This window comes from Phalacrocorax carbo, chromosome 3 (assembly GCF_963921805.1).
Source record: "Phalacrocorax carbo chromosome 3, bPhaCar2.1, whole genome shotgun sequence".
In the NCBI taxonomy this organism is placed as follows: domain Eukaryota; kingdom Metazoa; phylum Chordata; class Aves; order Suliformes; family Phalacrocoracidae; genus Phalacrocorax; species Phalacrocorax carbo.
In genome coordinates this window covers 128,166,555-128,185,546 of record NC_087515.1, presented here as the reverse complement: position 1 = coordinate 128,185,546, position 18,992 = coordinate 128,166,555, and the positions used below count along the sequence as shown (strand labels likewise).

Below are 18,992 nucleotides of genomic sequence, written 5' to 3'. Positions count from 1 at the left end.
ACCCCGCAGAGAGCACCCCACAGCCAGCACCTCTCAGAGAGCACCCCCCAGCCAGCACCCCGCAGAGAGCACCCCCAGCCAGCACCCCGCAGAGAGCACCCCACAGCCAGCATCCCTCAGAGAGCACCCACAGCCAGCACCCCGCAGAGAGCACCCCACAGCCAGCACCCCGCAGAGAGCACCCACAGCCAGCACCCCGCAGAGGGCACCCCCAGCCAGCACCCCACAGAGAGCACCCACAGCCAGCACCCCGCAGACAGCACCCACAGCCAGCACCCCGCAGACAGCACCCCACAGCCAGCACCCCGCAGAGGGCACCCATAGCCAGCACCCCACAGAGAGCACCCCACAGCCAGCACCCCGCAGAGGGCACCCACAGCCAGCACCCTGCAGAGAGCACCCACAGCCAGCACCCCGCAGAGAACACCCACAGCCAGCACCCCGCAGAGAGCACCCCACAGCCAGCACCTCTCAGAGAGCACCCCCCAGCCAGCACCCCGCAGAGAGCACCCCCAGCCAGCACCCGCAGAGAGCACCCCACAGCCAGCATCCCTCAGAGAGCACCCACAGCCAGCACCCCGCAGAGAGCACCCCACAGCCAGCACCCCGCAGAGAGCACCCACAGCCAGCACCCCGCAGAGGGCACCCCCAGCCAGCACCCCACAGAGAGCACCCACAGCCAGCACCCCGCAGAGAGCACCCACAGCCAGCACCCCGCAGAGAGCACCCCACAGCCAGCACCCCGCAGAGAGCACCCACAGCCAGCATCCCTCAGAGAGCACCCACAGCCAGCACCCCGCAGAGGGCACCCCCTGCCAGCACCCCGCAGAGAGCACCCCACATCCAGCACCCCGCAGAGAGCACCCACAGCCAGCACCCCGCAGAGAGCACCCACAGCCAGCATCCCTCAGAGAGCACCCACAGCCAGCATCCCGCAGAGGGCACCCACAGCCAGCACCCCGCAGAGAGCACCCCACATCCAGCATCCCGCAGAGAGCACCCCACATCCAGCATCCCGCAGACAGCACCCCACAGCCAGCACCCCGCAGAGAGCACCCACAGCCAGCATCCCTCAGAGAGCACCCACAGCCAGCACCCCGCAGAGGGCACCCCCTGCCAGCACCCCGCAGAGAGCACCCCCAGCCAGCACCCCGCAGAGAGCACCCCACAGCCAGCACCCCTCAGAGGGCACCCACAGCCAGCACCCCGCAGAGAGCACCCCACAGCCAGCACCCCGCTGCCCCAGAGCAGCACCTCCAGTCGTCCTGGCCGGAGACAGACAGGGTTGGAGGCAGCCAGCATGAACGAGGGCACATCCCGCATTTCGGTGTCTGCTCAAGCCCAACACGGATACGAGGGATGCTCTGTCCCTCCAGCCAAGCACCCCACGGCCTCCCAGCCCCTGCATGCCCTGGGCCCACGCTCTGCCCTTGCTCATCCCTGACGTGCCTGGGCCGAGATGCCCGTCCGAATTAAAGCCAGCAAGCGCAGCGAAGGCGCTGCCTGCACCCTGCCTGCACCGCGGCCGTGCACACCCCAGCTGCCCCCAAGCTGGGCATCCCTGGGGCCATTTGGCTGGAGGATGGAGAGGGGCCCTGGCCGCAGCCAGAGCTCCCCGAACCTCCATCCCCTGCCTGCTGCCTCCCCTTTGGCGTGGGGACATGTCCCTCGGGAGCCTGGCTCTGTCCCCAGTGGGGACAGCCGTGCCAGATGTGTGACACAGCCACACGGGGACGGAGGAGCCCACAAAACAAAACCAAGAGCTTGCCCTGCTGCCACCATTACCAACATCCCCTCGCTCCAGCCTCTGTTGCTTTATCCTGTGAGTGACACCCTGAAAGGTCCCCACGGCGGCTCAGAGCCACCTCCCGTCCCACACCCCAGCACAGCCCAGGACCAGGAAGTATTCTGGTCGCTCCCACACTCTTGGAAATGTTTGGTGCCCCCGGTGTCGCTTCTTCCAACCCTACCCCAAACCCCAGACACACCTGGGCTGACGGCCACGACCGCTGTGACATGCTGAAACCCCCACCGAGCCCCTTCTCCAACTCAGTGTGATGAGTTTGCACGTGCTCAGCCCTTCGCCCACCTCCTCGGGGTGAGGGTCTCGGTCCCACCATCCCACCCCGGGGGCACCCGGGCACCCAGGGAAGGAGGAGCAGGAGGCAAGCGGCACTTACGGAGAGGCGGCCGTCCCCTCCGTCCCCACACCGAGCCCGTGCTGACAGAGCCGGCGCTTCCTGCTGCGGCTGACAAGTGTGCGCAGAGGCATTTGCATAGCATGCAGGCAGGCAGGGCCCACGCGCAGGCATGCTCGCGCACGTGCCGCAAGCCGCTGCTCCAGCCCGTCATACAGATGGGGAAACTGAGGCACAGCTCACTCAGCCTGGGGAGACCAGTTTGGGTGGTCTCCACCAGCGCCGGACTCGAGAACCCAAGAGGGGACGGGGTCAGTGGTGACCCGCGACTTCCCCCGGACACCCGGGAGGGTCTCCGGCTGCCAGATCGGCCCGTGGGCTCCACCATCCCTCACGCTGGGACGCGGTGCATCCCTCCCTGAACCATCCTGCCCTTTCTCTCAGCATCTGCCACGTTGGATCCCAGCTGCATCCAAGGAAAACACAGCCCTGGGAGCAACCCCATCCCCATGGTCTCTTCCTGGCGCAGGGACCCCAGCCCAGCCCGAGTCACCCCCGCGAGCATCATTCCTCAGTGGCAGGGGACAGCGCGGGCAGGGCCGCAGCAGGCAGGGCTGCCTGCTCTGCCCCAGGCCCTTCCCCTATCTATGCAGGTATTTAAATGACTCATTACTTTATTGCTCAGGTTCCCCGGGGAACAGACAGGCTCCTTACCCTATTTGGCACCTACAGCATCATGTTCCAGCCCTGCTTCAGCACCGAAACCAGTGAGTTTCCACCATATAACTGGGAGCGGGGATGGGTGCCATCAGGCTCAGAGGTCTGGCCACCCCGCTGCACTCCCAGCCTTATCTCTCAATCCCCATATCTACCCCAAATCTGCCTTGCCTGGCTCCCATCCATCATTTCAGCCCTGTCCCCATCGAGCACGGGGAACAGGTTTTTGCCTTGCCACCGCAGATCATGGATAGGTATCAAGGGCTGGCAACACAAAAAACATGCCTCAGGGTGCTGCCAGGATCTCCAGCCGGATCCAAGCCTCTGCCATAGCGTGCGGTGCTGGCTGTCCTGCCTCCTTACACATCCCATCGCCTTCTGCATCCCCTCTTTCCCCAGTCCTGCCTGCCCGCAGCATCTCTCCCCTTTCCCACTAGCGAGGGTTTCTCCCTGCAGGATTTTGCACCAGCTGGACCTGGCACATCCCCGGTACAGGCATGATGCTGCCGGCTTGGCAGCGGGATGCGACAGCCCTTGGAGGTGGGATGCAAGGTGGGACGGCAGCTGGGAGCGTGGTCCAGCGGTGGGAGCTGGCTGGGGGCACCGGGACGGTCTTGTCACCCCCATTTCCCCGCCCCGGGGGAGGCAGTGCCGGGGCAGGCTGGGGACCGAGGGCTCCTCACGTGATATCCCCGCAAAGGAAGCCTGCGTTTCGCAAAGCAAAGGAAATGACACAGGCTTTGGCCAGCGAGGATGGGCCACCCGGGAGGGGGTTGGAGCAGGTACGGAGGCGCTGTCCCCTCTGCTAAGGGACCCCAAAACACCCCCCCTACCTCACTGACACCCCCCATCCCTGGTGCAGCAGCTCCCCAGGACAGCCAAAACCACCCCCAGCAGACAACGAGCATCCCCTGACGTCCTCAGGTTCCTCATCGCATTTCTGCCCATCTGACACCCTTCTTGCTACAACAGCAGCCCCGGACACCTCGTCCTGTCTCCTGCGGGGAGTGGGGGGGTACCCCCCACTGAAAAGGGGCACCCCGGTTTTTCAGCCTGGGAAAACATTGGTGTGGCTGGTTTTGGGTGCAGGGCTGGGCACAGACCCGCATCCCATCTCCCCCCCACATCCCATCTCCCATCACGACACCACGACTGCGACCTGCACCCCAACAGCTGGTGAGACGGCCGGCAGCGGCGACGCGCTCGCGGGGAATTAGAAATAACACCCGGCGAGCTGCCGTCAAAGCCCACACGCAGCAGCTCAGCTGGAAGGGGGTGACTCAGGCACGGGGGAAAGATCTCCGTGTTCCCGGCACAGAGCAGCGCTGTTTATCTGGAGATAGGGATGGGACGAGGCAAGACCATCTGGGGAGGAACGGCTCACCAGGAGATGGGGACGGCGGCAATGCCGGCAGCTGCTCGGGGAGGAGGCGGCAGGCTGCCGGCACGGCGGTCCCCGAGGTGCTGGTGCAAGGCTCCCCATGAGGGTGCAGTGGAGCAAGGGGCTCAGGGACGCCCAGCGCCGCTTTTTTGGCCATGGCCAATGCGGTGCCTGGTCCTGAAGAGAAAATGTCCCCCCTGAGCCCCTTCTAACTGCTCCTGGCCACCTCCTCCACGGGCAGGGGAGCGCTGCAGTTGCCCCCCAAGCATTTTTTGGGCCCGAGGCTGCAGAGGGGCCGCAGCATCCTCACCCCCAGGGCAGACTGCCCGGGTTTCAGATGCAAGGTTTGCTACAACCGTCCCTTCTGGTCTCCACCCTGATGGAGACCTTCCTGCCAGAACTGCCTGAGCATCGCCCCTCGGCCACGCCATCGGCTTCTCCGTGCTGCTCCAGCTGGGAGCAATCCCACAGCTGCAGGGGGAGAAGAGAGCAAGCAGCCCCAGGCTTTGCAGGAAGAGGGGTTCACCCTAAATCTTTTATGCCAAAAGAGAAACAACTCACACCCGAGCCAGTAAAGCTGCATTTTTATACTCCCGTGCCTGCTGCCTGCAGCTGCCAGACACAAAAAGGATGGCGGGCAGGCTCTGAGATCTGGTTTCCAGCCAGTCCTGCTAAGGGACCGAGGCCCCAGGGCCCTGCAGATGTGCTACAACCCCATATCACAGGGGTCATCCCGGGGCTCCCACTCCTTCTTACAATTAATAATGAAATTATCACTCGGTCTGTGTTTTTTCTTGTACTTTCACAACCAAAAATAGGTGCGACACCGCTCCAGCCAACAACGATGGGCCTGTGGTGTAAGGAAAAGGGTCAAATGTGCCACTAGCCTGGAAGGGCTCTCCAAATCAGTCTGGGGGGGCTCCCAAAGCCCTTGAGGAAAGGGGTAAGGGGGGTGCAGGAGGCGCTTCTCGCTCCGGGATGATGCAGGAGGACAGGGCTGAGGCAGGAGCGCGGGGCCAAGCAGTTGGGGTGCACTGGCAGGGCTCAACCTTCCCCACCAAACCAAACCACCCAAGCTCACACAACACCCTCAGGCTAAAAATATAACCCCTGAGCAGCACTCAAAGTCCCCCCTCAGGGAGGGGAAACAGCTTCCTAGGAACAGGGGGGGTGTATTTACCGGTAACCTTGCTGTGGGAGAAGGAAGCGGAGCACGCAAGGGCTTGCAGGATCATTTTTGGCACGGCGGGTCGCTAAGCATCCCTGGTCGCCTGGCAACCCGTGGGGATCACGGGAGATGCAGGTCCTGCTTCCTTTCGGGAAGGGGGAGGGAAAGGAAAATAGAGGTTCGGGGATAGAAACCCACCTCTATGCGTCAGGCTGGGAGGGAGCTGGCACTGGGAAATTCCCCAGCCAGGGAATTTCAAGCTCCAGCCCCTTCTCCGCAGCCTGGAAAAGCCCTCGGTTGTGGCCACACCGTGCGGTGACAACTTCCCCTGGCAAAAAAACCAGCCGAGCGCCGGCTTGGAAGTCATCCCCGAGCCCTGCTTTGAAACTCATTTCCCTTTCCAAACTGCCGGGTTCCACCACGGAGCCCTCTCAATAAGCTCGGCAGGTCCCACACCACCCATTACATTATCGATACCGTCGGGTCCAGTCGGGCCGCGTTAGAGCGGCGCAGTCCCAGCGCACTCGGCCGGGTTTGCAAAATGCGGGAAGTTTGCATTTCCCAGGGGGATTCAGCTGAGTTTGGGGCAAATTAATTGCTGATGTTTCATTAAGCATTTTATTTTCTTGCTCGTCAATCACTCCTAGCTGCTGCACAGGCTTACACGAGACCCGCTCCCCACCAAACGGAAAGGTTTTTCACCTTCTGCAAAGTTCTCAGCCTTTCTCTTGGAAAGATAAACATTTTAAGTATGAGTTTAAAGAACAAAATAAGCTAAATGACCCTCCGAGGTGCCTTCAACTCTCCATCCGCCAGGCCTGAGCTGCGGGCTCACCAGCTCGGGCCAAAACACAACGTTTATTCCCTTTGAACTCCCCCAAAGCAGGCGATTTCTAAACTTTTTCCAGTGCGAGGTCCCCAGTTTTTGACCTCGAGGTTTGCTTTTGGTTTGGGGCCAGGAGCGCCGGTCCCAGCAGGGGGAAAAGCACCTTCGCTTCACCCCGTGCCTCCGCACAGGGCCAGGGCAGCGATGCTGGCGCTGCGGAGCGGAGCCGGCCGAACACCCCGCGCTGCCTGCAAGGGGACGGCATTGGGGGTGAGAGGGGGGATTTCCCACCCGAAACACCTCCGTGCTTCAGCCTTTGGAGATAAAACCAAGCAGCAAAATGCCCCAGTTTCTGCCAGGTGGAAACTCCCCGTTTGCAGGAAGCGGCCCCAGCAGGGCCCCACGGGGACAGGCCAGATCCTGGCAACACAGGCAGGTATTTTGCCTCTAGCTGCAGCGGCAGAGGGAGGTGAAGGCGATCCCTCCTCCTCCTCCTCTGCCCAGTGGCCTGCTGCGGGTCAGAGCAGGGAGGGGGGGTTGCAATCAGCCCCCGCCCAGCCCTGCAGCCTGGCTGCCCCCAGCCCCACACCCGGCCCCTCCCCCGGCTCTGGAAGGAGGGGAGGAACAGCCTCGGGCTGCGGGGCAGGGAAGGGGTCGCTGCCTTCCCGCAGGCCTGCGTGCGGCGCCGCTGGGCACGGGGGCGCGGCGCGGAGCATGGCAGGGTGGGAGCATGGCAGGGTGGGAGCATGGCAGGGTGGGAGCATGGCAGGGTGGGAGCATGGCAGGGTGTGCTGCATGGCAGGGTGGGAGCATGGCAGGGTGGGAGCATGGCAGGGTGGGAGCATGGCAGGGTGTGCTGCATGGCAGGGTGGGAGCATGGCAGGGTGGGAGCATGGCAGGGTGTGCTGCATGGCAGGGTGGGAGCATGGCAGGGTGTGCTGCATGGCAGGGTGGGAGCATGGCAGGGTGGGAGCATGGCAGGGTGGGAGCATGGCAGGGTGGGAGCATGGCAGGGTGGGAGCATGGCAGGGTGTACTGCATGGCAGGGTGTGCTGCATGGCAGGGTGGGAGCATGGCAGGGTGGGAGCATGGCAGGGTGGGAGCATGGCAGGGTGTGCTGCATGGCAGGGTGGGAGCATGGCAGGGTGGGAGCATGGCAGGGTGTGCTGCATGGCAGGGTGGGAGCATGGCAGGGTGGGAGCATGGCAGGGTGGGAGCATGGCAGGGTGTGCTGCATGGCAGGGTGGGAGCATGGCAGGGTGGGAGCATGGCAGGGTGTGCTGCATGGCAGGGTGGGAGCATGGCAGGGTGGGAGCATGGCAGGGTGTGCTGCATGGCAGGGTGGGAGCATGGCAGGGTGGGAGCATGGCAGGGTGGGAGCATGGCAGGGTGTGCTGCATGGCAGGGTGGGAGCATGGCAGGGTGGGAGCATGGCAGGGTGTGCTGCATGGCAGGGTGGGAGCATGGCAGGGTGTGCTGCATGGCAGGGTGGGAGCATGGCAGGGTGGGAGCATGGCAGGGTGGGAGCATGGCAGGGTGTGCTGCATGGCAGGGTGGGAGCATGGCAGGGTGGGAGCATGGCAGGGTGTGCTGCATGGCAGGGTGGGAGCATGGCAGGGTGGGAGCATGGCAGGGTGTGCTGCATGGCAGGGTGTGCTGCATGGCAGGGTGTGCTGCATGGCAGGGTGGGAGCATGGCAGGGTGTGCTGCATGGCAGGGTGGGAGCATGGCAGGGTGGGAGCATGGCAGGGTGTGCTGCATGGCAGGGTGTGCTGCATGGCAGGGTGGCAGCATGGCAGGGTGGCAGCATGGCAGGGTGGGAGCATGGCAGGGTGTGCTGCATGGCAGGGTGGGAGCATGGCAGGGTGGGAGCATGGCAGGGTGGGAGCATGGCAGGGTGTGCTGCATGGCAGGGTGGGAGCATGGCAGGGTGTGCTGCATGGCAGGGTGGGAGCATGGCAGGGTGGGAGCATGGCAGGGTGGCAGCACGACAAGGCGTGCAGCATTGCAGGGCGTGCAAAGTAGCGGGGTGTGCAAGGTGGCTGGGTGTGCAGCAGCTTGCACAAGACTGGGAGGCAGGGCACCCGAGCTGATACTTGCCGGAGCCAGCTTAGGACGCAGGACTGAGCTCACGGTGCCCGTGGCAAGCTCCTGCCCCTGGCAGCCCTCCCGCTGAGACAGACCCCTCATTGCAGCGGGCTGCGGCGCCCAGCGGGGCAGGCTGGGGGGAGGCCAGGGGGCAGGCGGAGCTCTCCGACATTAATTAAAAGGACCAATGTGCTGAAAACCTCCGTGGAAAGCACCTCCCCGGGGCAGGGCATCACCGGGCGGCTTTTCAGTCTAAGGCGCAAAGCGGACGCTTGTAGGGTGCTGTTTTCACCTTCTCCCCGGGGTTTAAATAACTCAAGCGCTAAAAACGTCTGCTTTTTTTTCCCCAAAGGAGCCTTCCTCGTGCCTTCGAGTGGCTCTTTGCTCAGACAAGCCGTGGGCCCCGGGGCACACGGAGCAGCCGCTCACAGTACCGCTGCCTGCCCCCGAACCTGCAGCACTTCCTTCCCTCCGTGGCGTCTCTCTGCACAGTGGGGCCATCCCAGTTCACTCCAGCACACCAGCTAACCTGCTTTACTGGTGGTTACAGCCAGGGAGAAGCCTCCACACCAAGACGTGGCTGCTGGGTTTTTCCCTGCAGGAACCAGAGTTTTGCTGAAACTATTTTTTTTAGCCATTTTTTAACGTGAAATATAGCAAACCGCCCCAAAATGAAAAGACCAACTGAGTCCTGCAAGGTTTCCCCGGGGGCTGATGGGAGCCGCGTCTCCAACGCGTCGTGTTCCTGTTCCCTCTTCGAAGCCACTTCCCCAAACAGAGCTGGATGGCCTGCAATGCCACCGCAGGCACCGGCGCTTTCCCTCCCTGCCCCATGGGAGCTGTGGTCTGGCCCCATCCCAGGGGAAAACGCAGCCAAGCCAGAGCGATTGCCACCCCTCGGGAGGGTTTTCCGAAGAAAAAAAACCTGGTTTTACCCCCCGTGGCTCCCGAGAGAAAGGTCTCCCCTGGGATTTTTGTGCCAGGCATCCTGAGTTTTACCCCTCCTGCATGCCAGGATGCCTCAGTGGAGGAGACGTGGGTATCGCACGCCGCCGTTGCAATTTGAAACATGAGCAAGGCTTTGCATGAAAGGTTCCCAGCTCCGTCTACCCCTCATGAGTAATAACTCTGCCAGGGAAAAAGCAAAATGATTCAGACGTTGCTTTCCCAGCCCCCAGCGCCTGGAAGAACCTTTATGCTGAGTATTAGTAATAGCTGAGCGCGAAGGCATGGAAACGCAGCGCTTGGGGACAGTGGCACTTGTGCCTCTGCACACTGGGCCCATGCATGCCCTTGCACATGCATGTCTGCGTCTCGCTAGCATGTGCAAAGCATCGCTGGCGAAGGTGAGGGTGTGTTTCCCATGCGCGCACACCACCACAGGCCGCATCCTTTGCAGACAGTGTGGAGTGTGAGCCCGTGTCCCCTGCGGCTACTGCCCACAGAGCACCACTGCCCCACACCACTTCCCGCTGCTCTCGAACGCCCGCGGCTCTCCAGACACTCGCAGCCTGCTCTGACTCTCACTTATGCCCTTGCAGGCAAGGCTGGGAGCTGTAAATCAGGGCTGCAGACCCAAACCCAAAGGATGGTCTGCACCCCGATGCTGCCCTTTTCTGCCCAGCGACAGGAAGCTCGGGGGTGCCTGGTTTCGGCTCCTGCCACGAGGATCTGTCACCCGCGGTCACACAGAAGTGAACTCGCAGCATCCCCCCTGCCTTTGCCGAGTGGCTGATGTCAGCAGAGCACTCGGAGGCGATTCCACCTGCGGGGGCGACGGGTGGGAAAGGCACCGTTCCTGGGGTGTTCCTGTGCCCCAGCAAGCCCCGCTGTCGCCCCGTCCCCAGGGCTTCCTCCAGCACAAAGACAGCAAGGAGGGGTACGTGATGGATGCAATGGGACGCTGCAGCTGGCTGTCCCCTCCCTGACAGACTGCAGGGTCACCTTGCCTTGGAAATACCCCTGCGCTGGGCATGGTTTGCGGCCAGGACTGGGCCGGGGGGGCAGCAAGAAGACTCCTGCAGCAGCTCCCTACCCGCAAAGCCCCTGGAAGACACCACGCTCGGGCCAGGCCCCCAGCGCTAACCTCTCTCCACCTCCCTGCCCTAACGCCAGTACGTCGGCACGGTCCCGCTGTCAGCATGGGGCACACACCCAGCCTTCCCCGGCTGCTGCACGTCACTGGCTCCATTCCTCCTCCCTGGCACAGCCCCAGCCCTGTGTAGCTCCTCCGAGACCCCCAAGTCCTTTCCGATCCCTGGCAAAGCGTTCAGACATCCCCTGGATGTCCTCGTCTGGGGGGATCCAGCAGTGGGGTTGCTCTTTCCAGCCGGGGAACGCAGGGCAGATTTACCCGGCCAGGGCTGGGTTAGGAGGAGCAGCGTGTCCCGGGGGATCGCTCCGCTGGGACCACGCATCCCTGGCTGCGTTGAACCCCAGCGGAAGGAGCACGGGGCTGTTGCATCAGCCCCCTGGGACTGCAACGCTCCCGTCTCTGGCTTTCCTCCCCTGGGTTGTCACGGGTGCCGTGCCGGGCCGGTGAGCACAGGCAGGCACGTTCGCCGGCAGGAACCACCCCGCTGTTGGACAAACATTGACGCCGGCAAGAGATAGCAGAGGCCGGGCACCTCCCGATCTCTGGCTGCAGGGTGGGGAGTGCCAGGGGGGAGCGCTGCACCCTGCCCTTGTGCCCCCAAGCTCCCGAGCACCCCGGCACCGCTGCCACACATCCCCCCCGACGCAGGAAGGGCTAAGGAAGGCCTGCCTGTCCGCCCACCTGCAGGCAGGCGGCTGGCTGGGTGCATTGCAGAGGGGGACCCCCACCACAAGCAGGGGTGCCCCTCTCCGGCACCCACCCATGGGTTCCCACCGCCTGCCTCCCTCAGCTCTCCCCCGTCCCCCCCGGCACCCAAGCATCGCCCCCAAAGCGGGCAGAGACTCTCACCTTGACGGGAGCCTCCTTCGCCCCCCCGGCCGGCCCCGCTCCTCGCCGTGGCGGGGGCAGGTGGTGGTGTCGCCGGCGGGGAGGGTTGGCCTGGTGGGTGCGTGTCCCGCGAGTAGGTGCTGGGGGGGTGGTGGTGGTGAAACCACTCCTCCCCGCTGCCTGCTTCCGGAAAGGGCTTGCCAGAGCTGGCCGGGTGTTGCCAACACCGAGGAGGAAGAGGAGGCAAGAGGCAAGGAAGGCCCGGGACCCCTTCACCTGCCCACCCAGCCTTCCCCACCTCGGTCCTGTGGGCAGGTTGAGGCAGGTCTTGGGATCAGCCGGGAATTTGGGCAGGGAGCCCAAGGCAGCCGGCGTTCAGGCTGGTCCCGTTCGTACCTGGGGAGGATCTGGCAGGCTGCCCCCGGCAAGCTCCCGCTGCGGGGGTCCCCCCCCGAAACCGCGGGTCTGGGGGACGCCCCAGCGCTGCGGAAGGACCCAAGGCAGGAAGGAGAATGGTGCAAGAGCCGCCGGGGCCGACGTTCGCGGTCACGGGGTGGCTGCCTGGCACCGCCACACCCCTGGGCCACAGCAACACCTCCCTACTTCTGGGGTGCATCAGGCCCCCCTTTAATGTTTGCTTTAATGCTCCTCTGAGGACCCCCTCCATGGCCGGACGTTGAGGCCGGCCACCCAGGCCCCCAGAAGATCTGACCACGACCCCAGGGCTCTGCTGAAATGGTTTGGGCAGCACTGGGGATGCCAAGGGGCCATGGAAGAGCTGGAGGAGGAGGGGAGCAATGAGGTGCACCCCGAGCCCCCCGCCCCACAGCATGCAGTGGGGCAGCCACAATCCTGGGGGGCAGTGGAGGTGGTGGGGGCCACCCCCATGCTGAGTGGGCATGGGGAAGTGGTGGGGTGAAGCTGGTCGGGCCGTTCCCCAAACCCTGGGCAGGAGCTTGCAGGGTCCCGGGGAGCTGCAGCCCCCTGGGGATCTCCCTGCCCATTGCTCAGCGGGTCCGTGCCGGGTCACCCCATTGATAGCTGCACCCCATCATGCAGCCACATCACCAGCACAGCAGGGTCCCTCCCTGCGTGGGTATCCTCTGCCTTGGGGAGGCGTTCAGAGACAGGTCTCCCCTGTCTCCTTCCTGTCCCCTCCCCTGCTACCCCCAAATTACCCCCCCTCAAGGTGGGATGCCTGGGAGCGACTGGTGCTACACAAGGCACAGCCTGGACACAGCCCCTTCCCACTGGAAGACAATCGGAGCATCCCTGCGCTCCGGCAGCTGGGCATGGAGGACCTCCTTGCACCCCAAGAGATGGGGGGCGGGGAAGAGGCTTAGAGAGCAAAAGGCTTCTGGGCATGAGCAAGACCCTCTGAGGGGCCAGGAGAGCTTCTGATGGGCATGGGTTAACTTCTGTCACCCTCTTCCCAGCCCAGCCCAGCCACCAGCGGTGCCGGAGCTCCCGCGGCAGCTCTCCCACGCACGGAGAGCAGCGCTGACAGCCTGCGCCCACTCTCCTGCCCGAAGCCAGCCAAGCTATTTAAATGCCAAAATGCCGTCAAAGCTACCTCCGCGTACCTTGGGTGGGCTGGCATCTCCCAGCAAGGGGCAGGGGGAAGCGTGGTGGGCAGCAGGGGCAGCCAGCAGGGGGGAGAGAGGCCACCAGCTCCAGGGACCCCTCTGCTCGCTGCCGCGGCTCCGTGGAGCTGGGAAGGTGCATCAGCCCTTTGCACCCCTTTCCTCTGCGCCCCTTTCCCTCTCCATCCCCTCGCCCCGGTCCCACCCCACCCATGCACTCCCAAGGAGGTACCTGGGCTCCACACAAGTTTGGGAGAGACCCTGGCACGCTGTTCCCATGCCATGGCCAGCACAGCCCCCAGGGAGCAGGGCAACCCTTTCCCCGTGCTAATCCCTGCCAAAAATGAACCCAAGAGCCCCTCATGAGCCCCCAGCAGATTCAGCCCCGTGACTTACAGGAAAGCTGGCTGAACAGCCTGCTGAGCCATCCCATGCTCCTGCACCGAGGGTGAGCTCGTAGCTATGAAACGCTCAGGAGAAACAGGTTTCCCCCTGCCTCCCCCCTTCCCCAAACCACCCTCTTCATTGGCACAGAGAGAAGCGATAAAATCTGACGGGGTTTATTAATAGCACCTCTCCCATCACTAGGGAGCGGTGCTTCGGAAATGGCTTCGATCATCCCAGCACGGGGCTGCTCGAGGGAGAAAGGCACCAACTTACTTTTGCCAGGGAGCAGGACCGGGGCCGGAGGGTCAGGGTGATGGAGAAGGACACCGGTTGCAGCTCCAGAGCCACCAGCAGATGTTTGGGGGCACCAAGAAGGAGCAGAAGAAGTTGCGTCGCGCCAGAATTATGTAGAACAAGCAGGGAAACGGTGCCAGGAGAGGCAGTTGGGGGTGTCCTTCGAGCCAGGAGGGTTGGATGGAGCGGTCCCCACTCACTCAAAGCAGGTAGAGGGATGCTGCATGTTATTGCTGCCATCTTGAGGCCAGCCAACCTGAGCTGGAGAAATACCCTCTGGCCCCCCGCAGCACCCCAAGAGTGTGGGGCTCCCCCCGGCCCTCAGAACCTATAGGAAGTTCCAGCAAAGCAGTTATTTTTATTATTTACTTTGATAATCAATCTTGTTTTCACTTTTGGGGGATGAAAAATCCTTTTCCCAAGTGGCTCAGGCCCCAAACCCCTGAAAACAGCAGAAGTAAGGGCGGGTGGGTGCCGGCCACAGGCAGCGATGGGGAGACACCGGCCGCGGCGGTGCAGGGTGCCAAGCCACGGGCAGGAGGCAGGAGGAGATTCGTGATGCTCGGGTGTTTTTTGGGGGCTGTCAGTAGGAGCCGGGATAAATGCTAGCATCACCGCCCGGGTGAGCACTGGCGGGTCCCCAGCGGGGATGCTTGGTGCCGGCACCCCATCTCTCCTCAGCCCTCAGGAGCTGTGGGTCAGGCCCTCAGGTTTGGAAGGGGATGGGGGGTCAGGACCTGAGGATTGGCAGGAAAGCACCCCATATGCAGCTGGGTTTGCTCTTCTTTTGCCATCTGACGGTGTCTGGTGAGGTGACTGCTCAGCTCGCCGGGTCCTGGAGCAATTCCACCCGTGACACCTCCAAAGGGTCCAGGCAGGCACGGGGTCGGGCCGGCTGGGCTATCCTAGAACCCAATAGGGTACTCCACAGATTATCTACTGACATATCCCTGCTTGTTGAACCCAACTCAGTCTATGCCCACAGACCTCGTGCTGTCCTCCAGCCCAGTCCAGCCATCACTCTCCTGGTGTTTTGTCCAGCCACGATGAGTTCCCTCAGCCCAGCAGAGCTGAAATCCTGCCAGGGGCTTGGAGTGACCCCAAAGTCCTTCCCCGACAGCCCCCTTTGGAGGATGCCTTTCGGTTCTGCCTGGCTTCTGTCCCAGGGAGAATAAGTGCCCTCTGAATGGGCTCCCTGGGGTCCAGGTTGGACATGAAGCAGCTGATGCAGACCTGGAGAGGCAGGATTGTGCCAGGGTGGGGGACCTGCTCCCTCAGCCCTGGGATGAGGGTGACAGGTGAGGCTGAGATGACCATGTCTGGCCACCCCAGGGCAGCAGGACAACTCCTCCTCCTCCATCCAGAGCTACTGGTGGTCACCACTGCAGGGCTGGAAGGGTGGTGGTGGTGAAGCACAGAGGAAGAGATCTCCGGCTTCAGCACGCTCCGGGCATCCATCCGCCCCCGGGCTGTGGGAACTGGTGGCATTGCCTGTGCTGTTGCCATGGGGTTGCCATGGTATTTGTATCTGCGGTTTCCATGGAAACAGGAGGAGGCTGGGAGTGGGGGGCTGCTGCCAGGACGTCCCCCAGGCCCCACACGGAGGAGTTACAGGCCTGACAGACCTGTGGTTCCCCAGGTCTTCCTTCTTGTCCTTCTTGAAGATAGGAGTGATGCTACCTTTCCAGGGCACGGAACCTCCCTGATGGAATCTGCTACAAGCAGTTCTGCTAGCTACGTGTCCTCTCTCCTTCCTCAGTGGGTGGGACGGGAGCCAGGCAGAACTGAACGGCATCTTGCAGAGGGGGGTGTTGGGGAAGGGCTTTGGGGTCGCTCCATACACCTGGCAGGATTTCAGCTCTCTTGGGCTAAGTGAACCCGTTGTGGCTGGACCAAGGCACCATGAGGGGGGTGGCTGGGCTGTTCTGTCCAAGGGACTCCTGGTCATACATTTCCCAGGGATGGGGCATCCACAGCTTCTCCGGGCAACCTGTTCTCATGTCTCATCACCCTCATAAAGAACTTCTTTGTTATCGCCAATCTAAACGTACCTTCTTTCAGTTTATAACCATCACCGCTTGTCCTGTCACCACAGGCCCTGCTAAATAGTCTTTCTGCATCTTTCTTATCAGCCCCCTTTATATATTGAAATATATAAAGGCCGCAATAAGGTCTCCCCGCAGCCTCCCCTTCCCCGGCTGCACAACCCCAGCTCTCCCAGCCCGGCCTCGCAGCAGGGGGGCTCCAGCCCTCGGAGCATTTCTGTGCCCCCTCTGGCCCCGCTCCAGCAGCCCCGTGTCTGTCCCGTGCTGAGGAGCCCCGAGCTGGAGGCGGCGCTGCAGGGGGGTCTCACAGAGCGGGGCAGAGGGGCAGAGCCCCCTCCCTCACCCTGCTGCCCGCGCTGCTGGGGATGCAGCCCGGGGGATGGGTGGCTTTCTGGGCTGCCAGTGCACCTTGCCAGCTCATGGATGTGACGTTTCCCTTTTTCCAGTCACTTGGGACTTTGCTTGACTGCCAGGACTTTTCAAAGATGACAGAGAATGGCTTAGTGACTACATGTGCCAGTTCCCTGAGCACCCTGGGGTGCACATCTTCATGTCCCATGTATGTTCAAGTTCCTCAGATGGTCTCAAATCTGACCTTCTCCTATGATGAGTGGGACTTCATTCCTCCAGTCTTTGCTTTGAGATTCAGGGAACTGAAAGATGTAGGAAGAGCTACTGCCATTGAAAACCGAGGCAGAAAAGTTGTTGAGGACCTCAGCCTCCTGCAGGTCAGTTGTCACCAGATCCCCTGTCTCATTTATTGGGGGACTGCCATTTCTTTTCATTTTCTAACATACCTATAGAAGCCCTTATTACTCTTCACATCCTGTGCTAAATTTAGCTCTAGCTGCACCTTAGCCTTCCTGATCCCATCCCTATGCTCCCAGGCAGTATCCCATGGACTTGCCACGATGTGTGTCCCTGCTTCCGCTGCCTGTGCATTTTTTGACCAGGAGGTCCCTACTCAGCCATGCTGGTCTCCTGCCTTCCTTGCCTGGTTCCTTGCACATGACATTTGATAGTTCTTGTACTCTAAGAAAAATGTCTTTAAAGAGCTGCCAGCTCTGTCCTGCTCCTTTATCCCTGAGGGAAGTTCCTAGGGGGTTGCATCCACCTGTATCTTAAACAACCAGAAGTGCACTTTCCTCAGGTTTTGGGTTTTAACTGTACTTTTCACCTGACCTGTATCCCTTCAGATCATGAAATCTACCAGGGCTTGATCACTGCAGCCCAGGCTGCCATCAGTCTTGACCCCTCTAATGCATCCCTCTGTGTTGGTAAGCTACAGGTCCAGTAAATCCTCTCCTCTGGTTAGGTTTTCCATCACCTGCGATAGGAAGTAGTCCTTAATGCACAACAAGAGTCTACTAGACTGCTTGAAGCTTTCTAGGCCACTTTTCCAGCAGATGTCAAGCAGAACTCCCCTAGCAGGATTAGGTGAGAGGACATTCAGAAACAAGGAAGAAGCAGGGACATGGGATGCAGCAGCTGGGGACACATCAGTGCCCCAATGGTGGGGTGAAGAGACAGAGTGGCCCCAGTGCCTCACCCTCATTGCCAGCACTGTCCCTGACAGCTTATAGCCCTGGAGGTCACTGTCCCCCTGTTCATGCAATAACTGAAGAGCTCTTGGAGATGTTTTTGGATGCTACTGTTTTAATCTCTCAATAAATTTTGGGTTTCACTGATGGGTTCTCCACCAAGTTCTCGTGTTGGTGGGGAGTGGGCTTGTCACTGGCTGCTTCTCAAGAGGAGCCCTTTCCTCCTTCCCTCTCTCTGCCCCACTGCTCCCCAGTTGCAGCCTCTTTTCCTGCTGCCTCTCCCTAGTTCCCCTACAACTTCTCTGGTTTCAGGTCGATACGCTCTTCCACAACATTGCCGTGGCAATGGAAGCATAGGGAGTGCTGGCAAGAGAAGTCACCCTGACAGCTCCTAAGTGTGGATGGGAATTTTGCTGAGAAATGCTTGAGGTGACTAGGCCTGACCTACACCCCACCCTTCCCCCATGGGTTTCCCTGCCACATGCAGCCACTCAAACTCCCCGACGGGCTATCCTGGGGCCCAGGCCAGGGACCCTTGTGCAATGGAAAGGACAAGAGGCCACCGCGGTGTCCCTGGCTACTGAGAACCCAGCAGCTCCTGGGGATGGCAGCGGGGGGCTGCTAGCAGGGCCACCAGCAGGTCACAATGCCAGGCCCCACAGGAGCCAGAGCAGCCCTGGTGCCACCAGGACCACGTAGCCGTGACAGGAGAGCAGCGGTGCAGTCCTGTGCAGAGCCATGAGGGTAAAATACCTTGTCTACCTGCACAGGCAGCTGCCCGCACTACAGAGAGCCCGCGGCAGAGGAGGACCTGCCCGTGCTGGCCATCATCCTCCACACCGCGCACATCCTGCGGTATGAGGAGACCGAACAGCTGGAAATGGGGCTGGGCTTCGAGCTCACCATGGCTGGGGACCTGCTCTACATGTGGGACAGAACCCAGCGCATCCCCGAAATCGCCCCCGAGAGGTGCTGCGAGGTCTGCAACGTGCCTCTGCCCAGGAGCCCCGGGGACGGGGAGAGATCGCAGGCAGATTTCCCTGCCCTCAGGGCCCAGGGAACACAGAGGGGCCCGCTGCTCACACTCCCCAAAGCCCCTTCGCTCAGGGATGCTTTGGGACCCCAGAGCCCCTCTGTGCCACAGCCTGGGCCTCTGCAGGACCTCCCCGCCCTGGGGGTTCCTGCTCAGGGACAAAATGGAGCCCAGGCATCCATCCTCACCCCCTTCCTCCCTCCTAGGCTGGGCGAGAAGAGATGACGCGCTGCGCAGCCCCCCACTCCCGCTGGCAGACGATGCAGGGAAGCGAGCGGGGCTTCCCTGCCCAGCAGCAGCCCCTCTCGGTCCCTGCCGTCCCCGGGACGTCGCTGCCTGCCCGCTGCCTTCCCGCCCAGAGGGGACGGCAGAGCCAGGCCCCCTTCGGTGCCCGGGCACCTGGCGGACCAGGCCGCCGCTCAGGGCAGGGGAACTGGGGAGGGGCAGCGGGAGAAGAGGCTGCGACTGGGGAGCAGCGGGGCAGAGGCAGGGAAGGAGGAAAGGGCTCGCCCTGAAAAGCAGCCAGCGACAGGCGCGCTCCCCCCCAACACGAGACCTCGGCCGAGACCTGGAAGTGAAAGCCCGTTTTTATTGACTGATTAAAAGAGTGGTATCCCCAAACACCCTCCTCGAGGTCTCCCCAGTTCTTCAGTGAGGGCCTTGCACGCTTGAGGCTGAGGAAGGTGGCTCTTCCCCAGCTCTATATTGCAGGGAGCTGAGAAAAGAGCCCTCCCCCCACACCGCGCAAGGCAGACTCCAGCTGTGCCAGAGAACCCGGCTCCCTGTGAGCCCCCGGGGATGTCCAGCCACCTCCAGCTGTGGGTCGGTAGCCTTCGGAAGGCTTTGAGCTGGTGGACGTTTCCCCGCC

At 62.2% G+C, this 18,992-nt stretch overlaps 1 protein-coding gene across 9 annotated transcripts in view; it reads right to left on the bottom strand.

The window, feature by feature from the left end:
• Positions 1–13,269, bottom strand: part of PTK2B (protein tyrosine kinase 2 beta) — a 32,442-nt gene extending 19,173 nt beyond the window's left edge. For 6 of the 9 annotated variants that reach the window (XM_064448356.1, XM_064448357.1, XM_064448358.1 and 3 more), the window contains exon 1: positions 13,221–13,269. In XM_064448356.1, coding sequence (XP_064304426.1) covers positions 13,221–13,257 — 37 coding nt within the window. In that variant the 5' untranslated portion in view covers positions 13,258–13,269. Of the gene's footprint in view, positions 1–2,180; positions 2,239–11,262; positions 11,746–13,220 lie in introns of those variants that run through there. The other 3 variants (XM_064448362.1, XM_064448361.1, XM_064448363.1) reach the window with 3 other exon arrangements.
• Between the last annotated feature and the right edge of the window lie 5,723 nt (positions 13,270–18,992).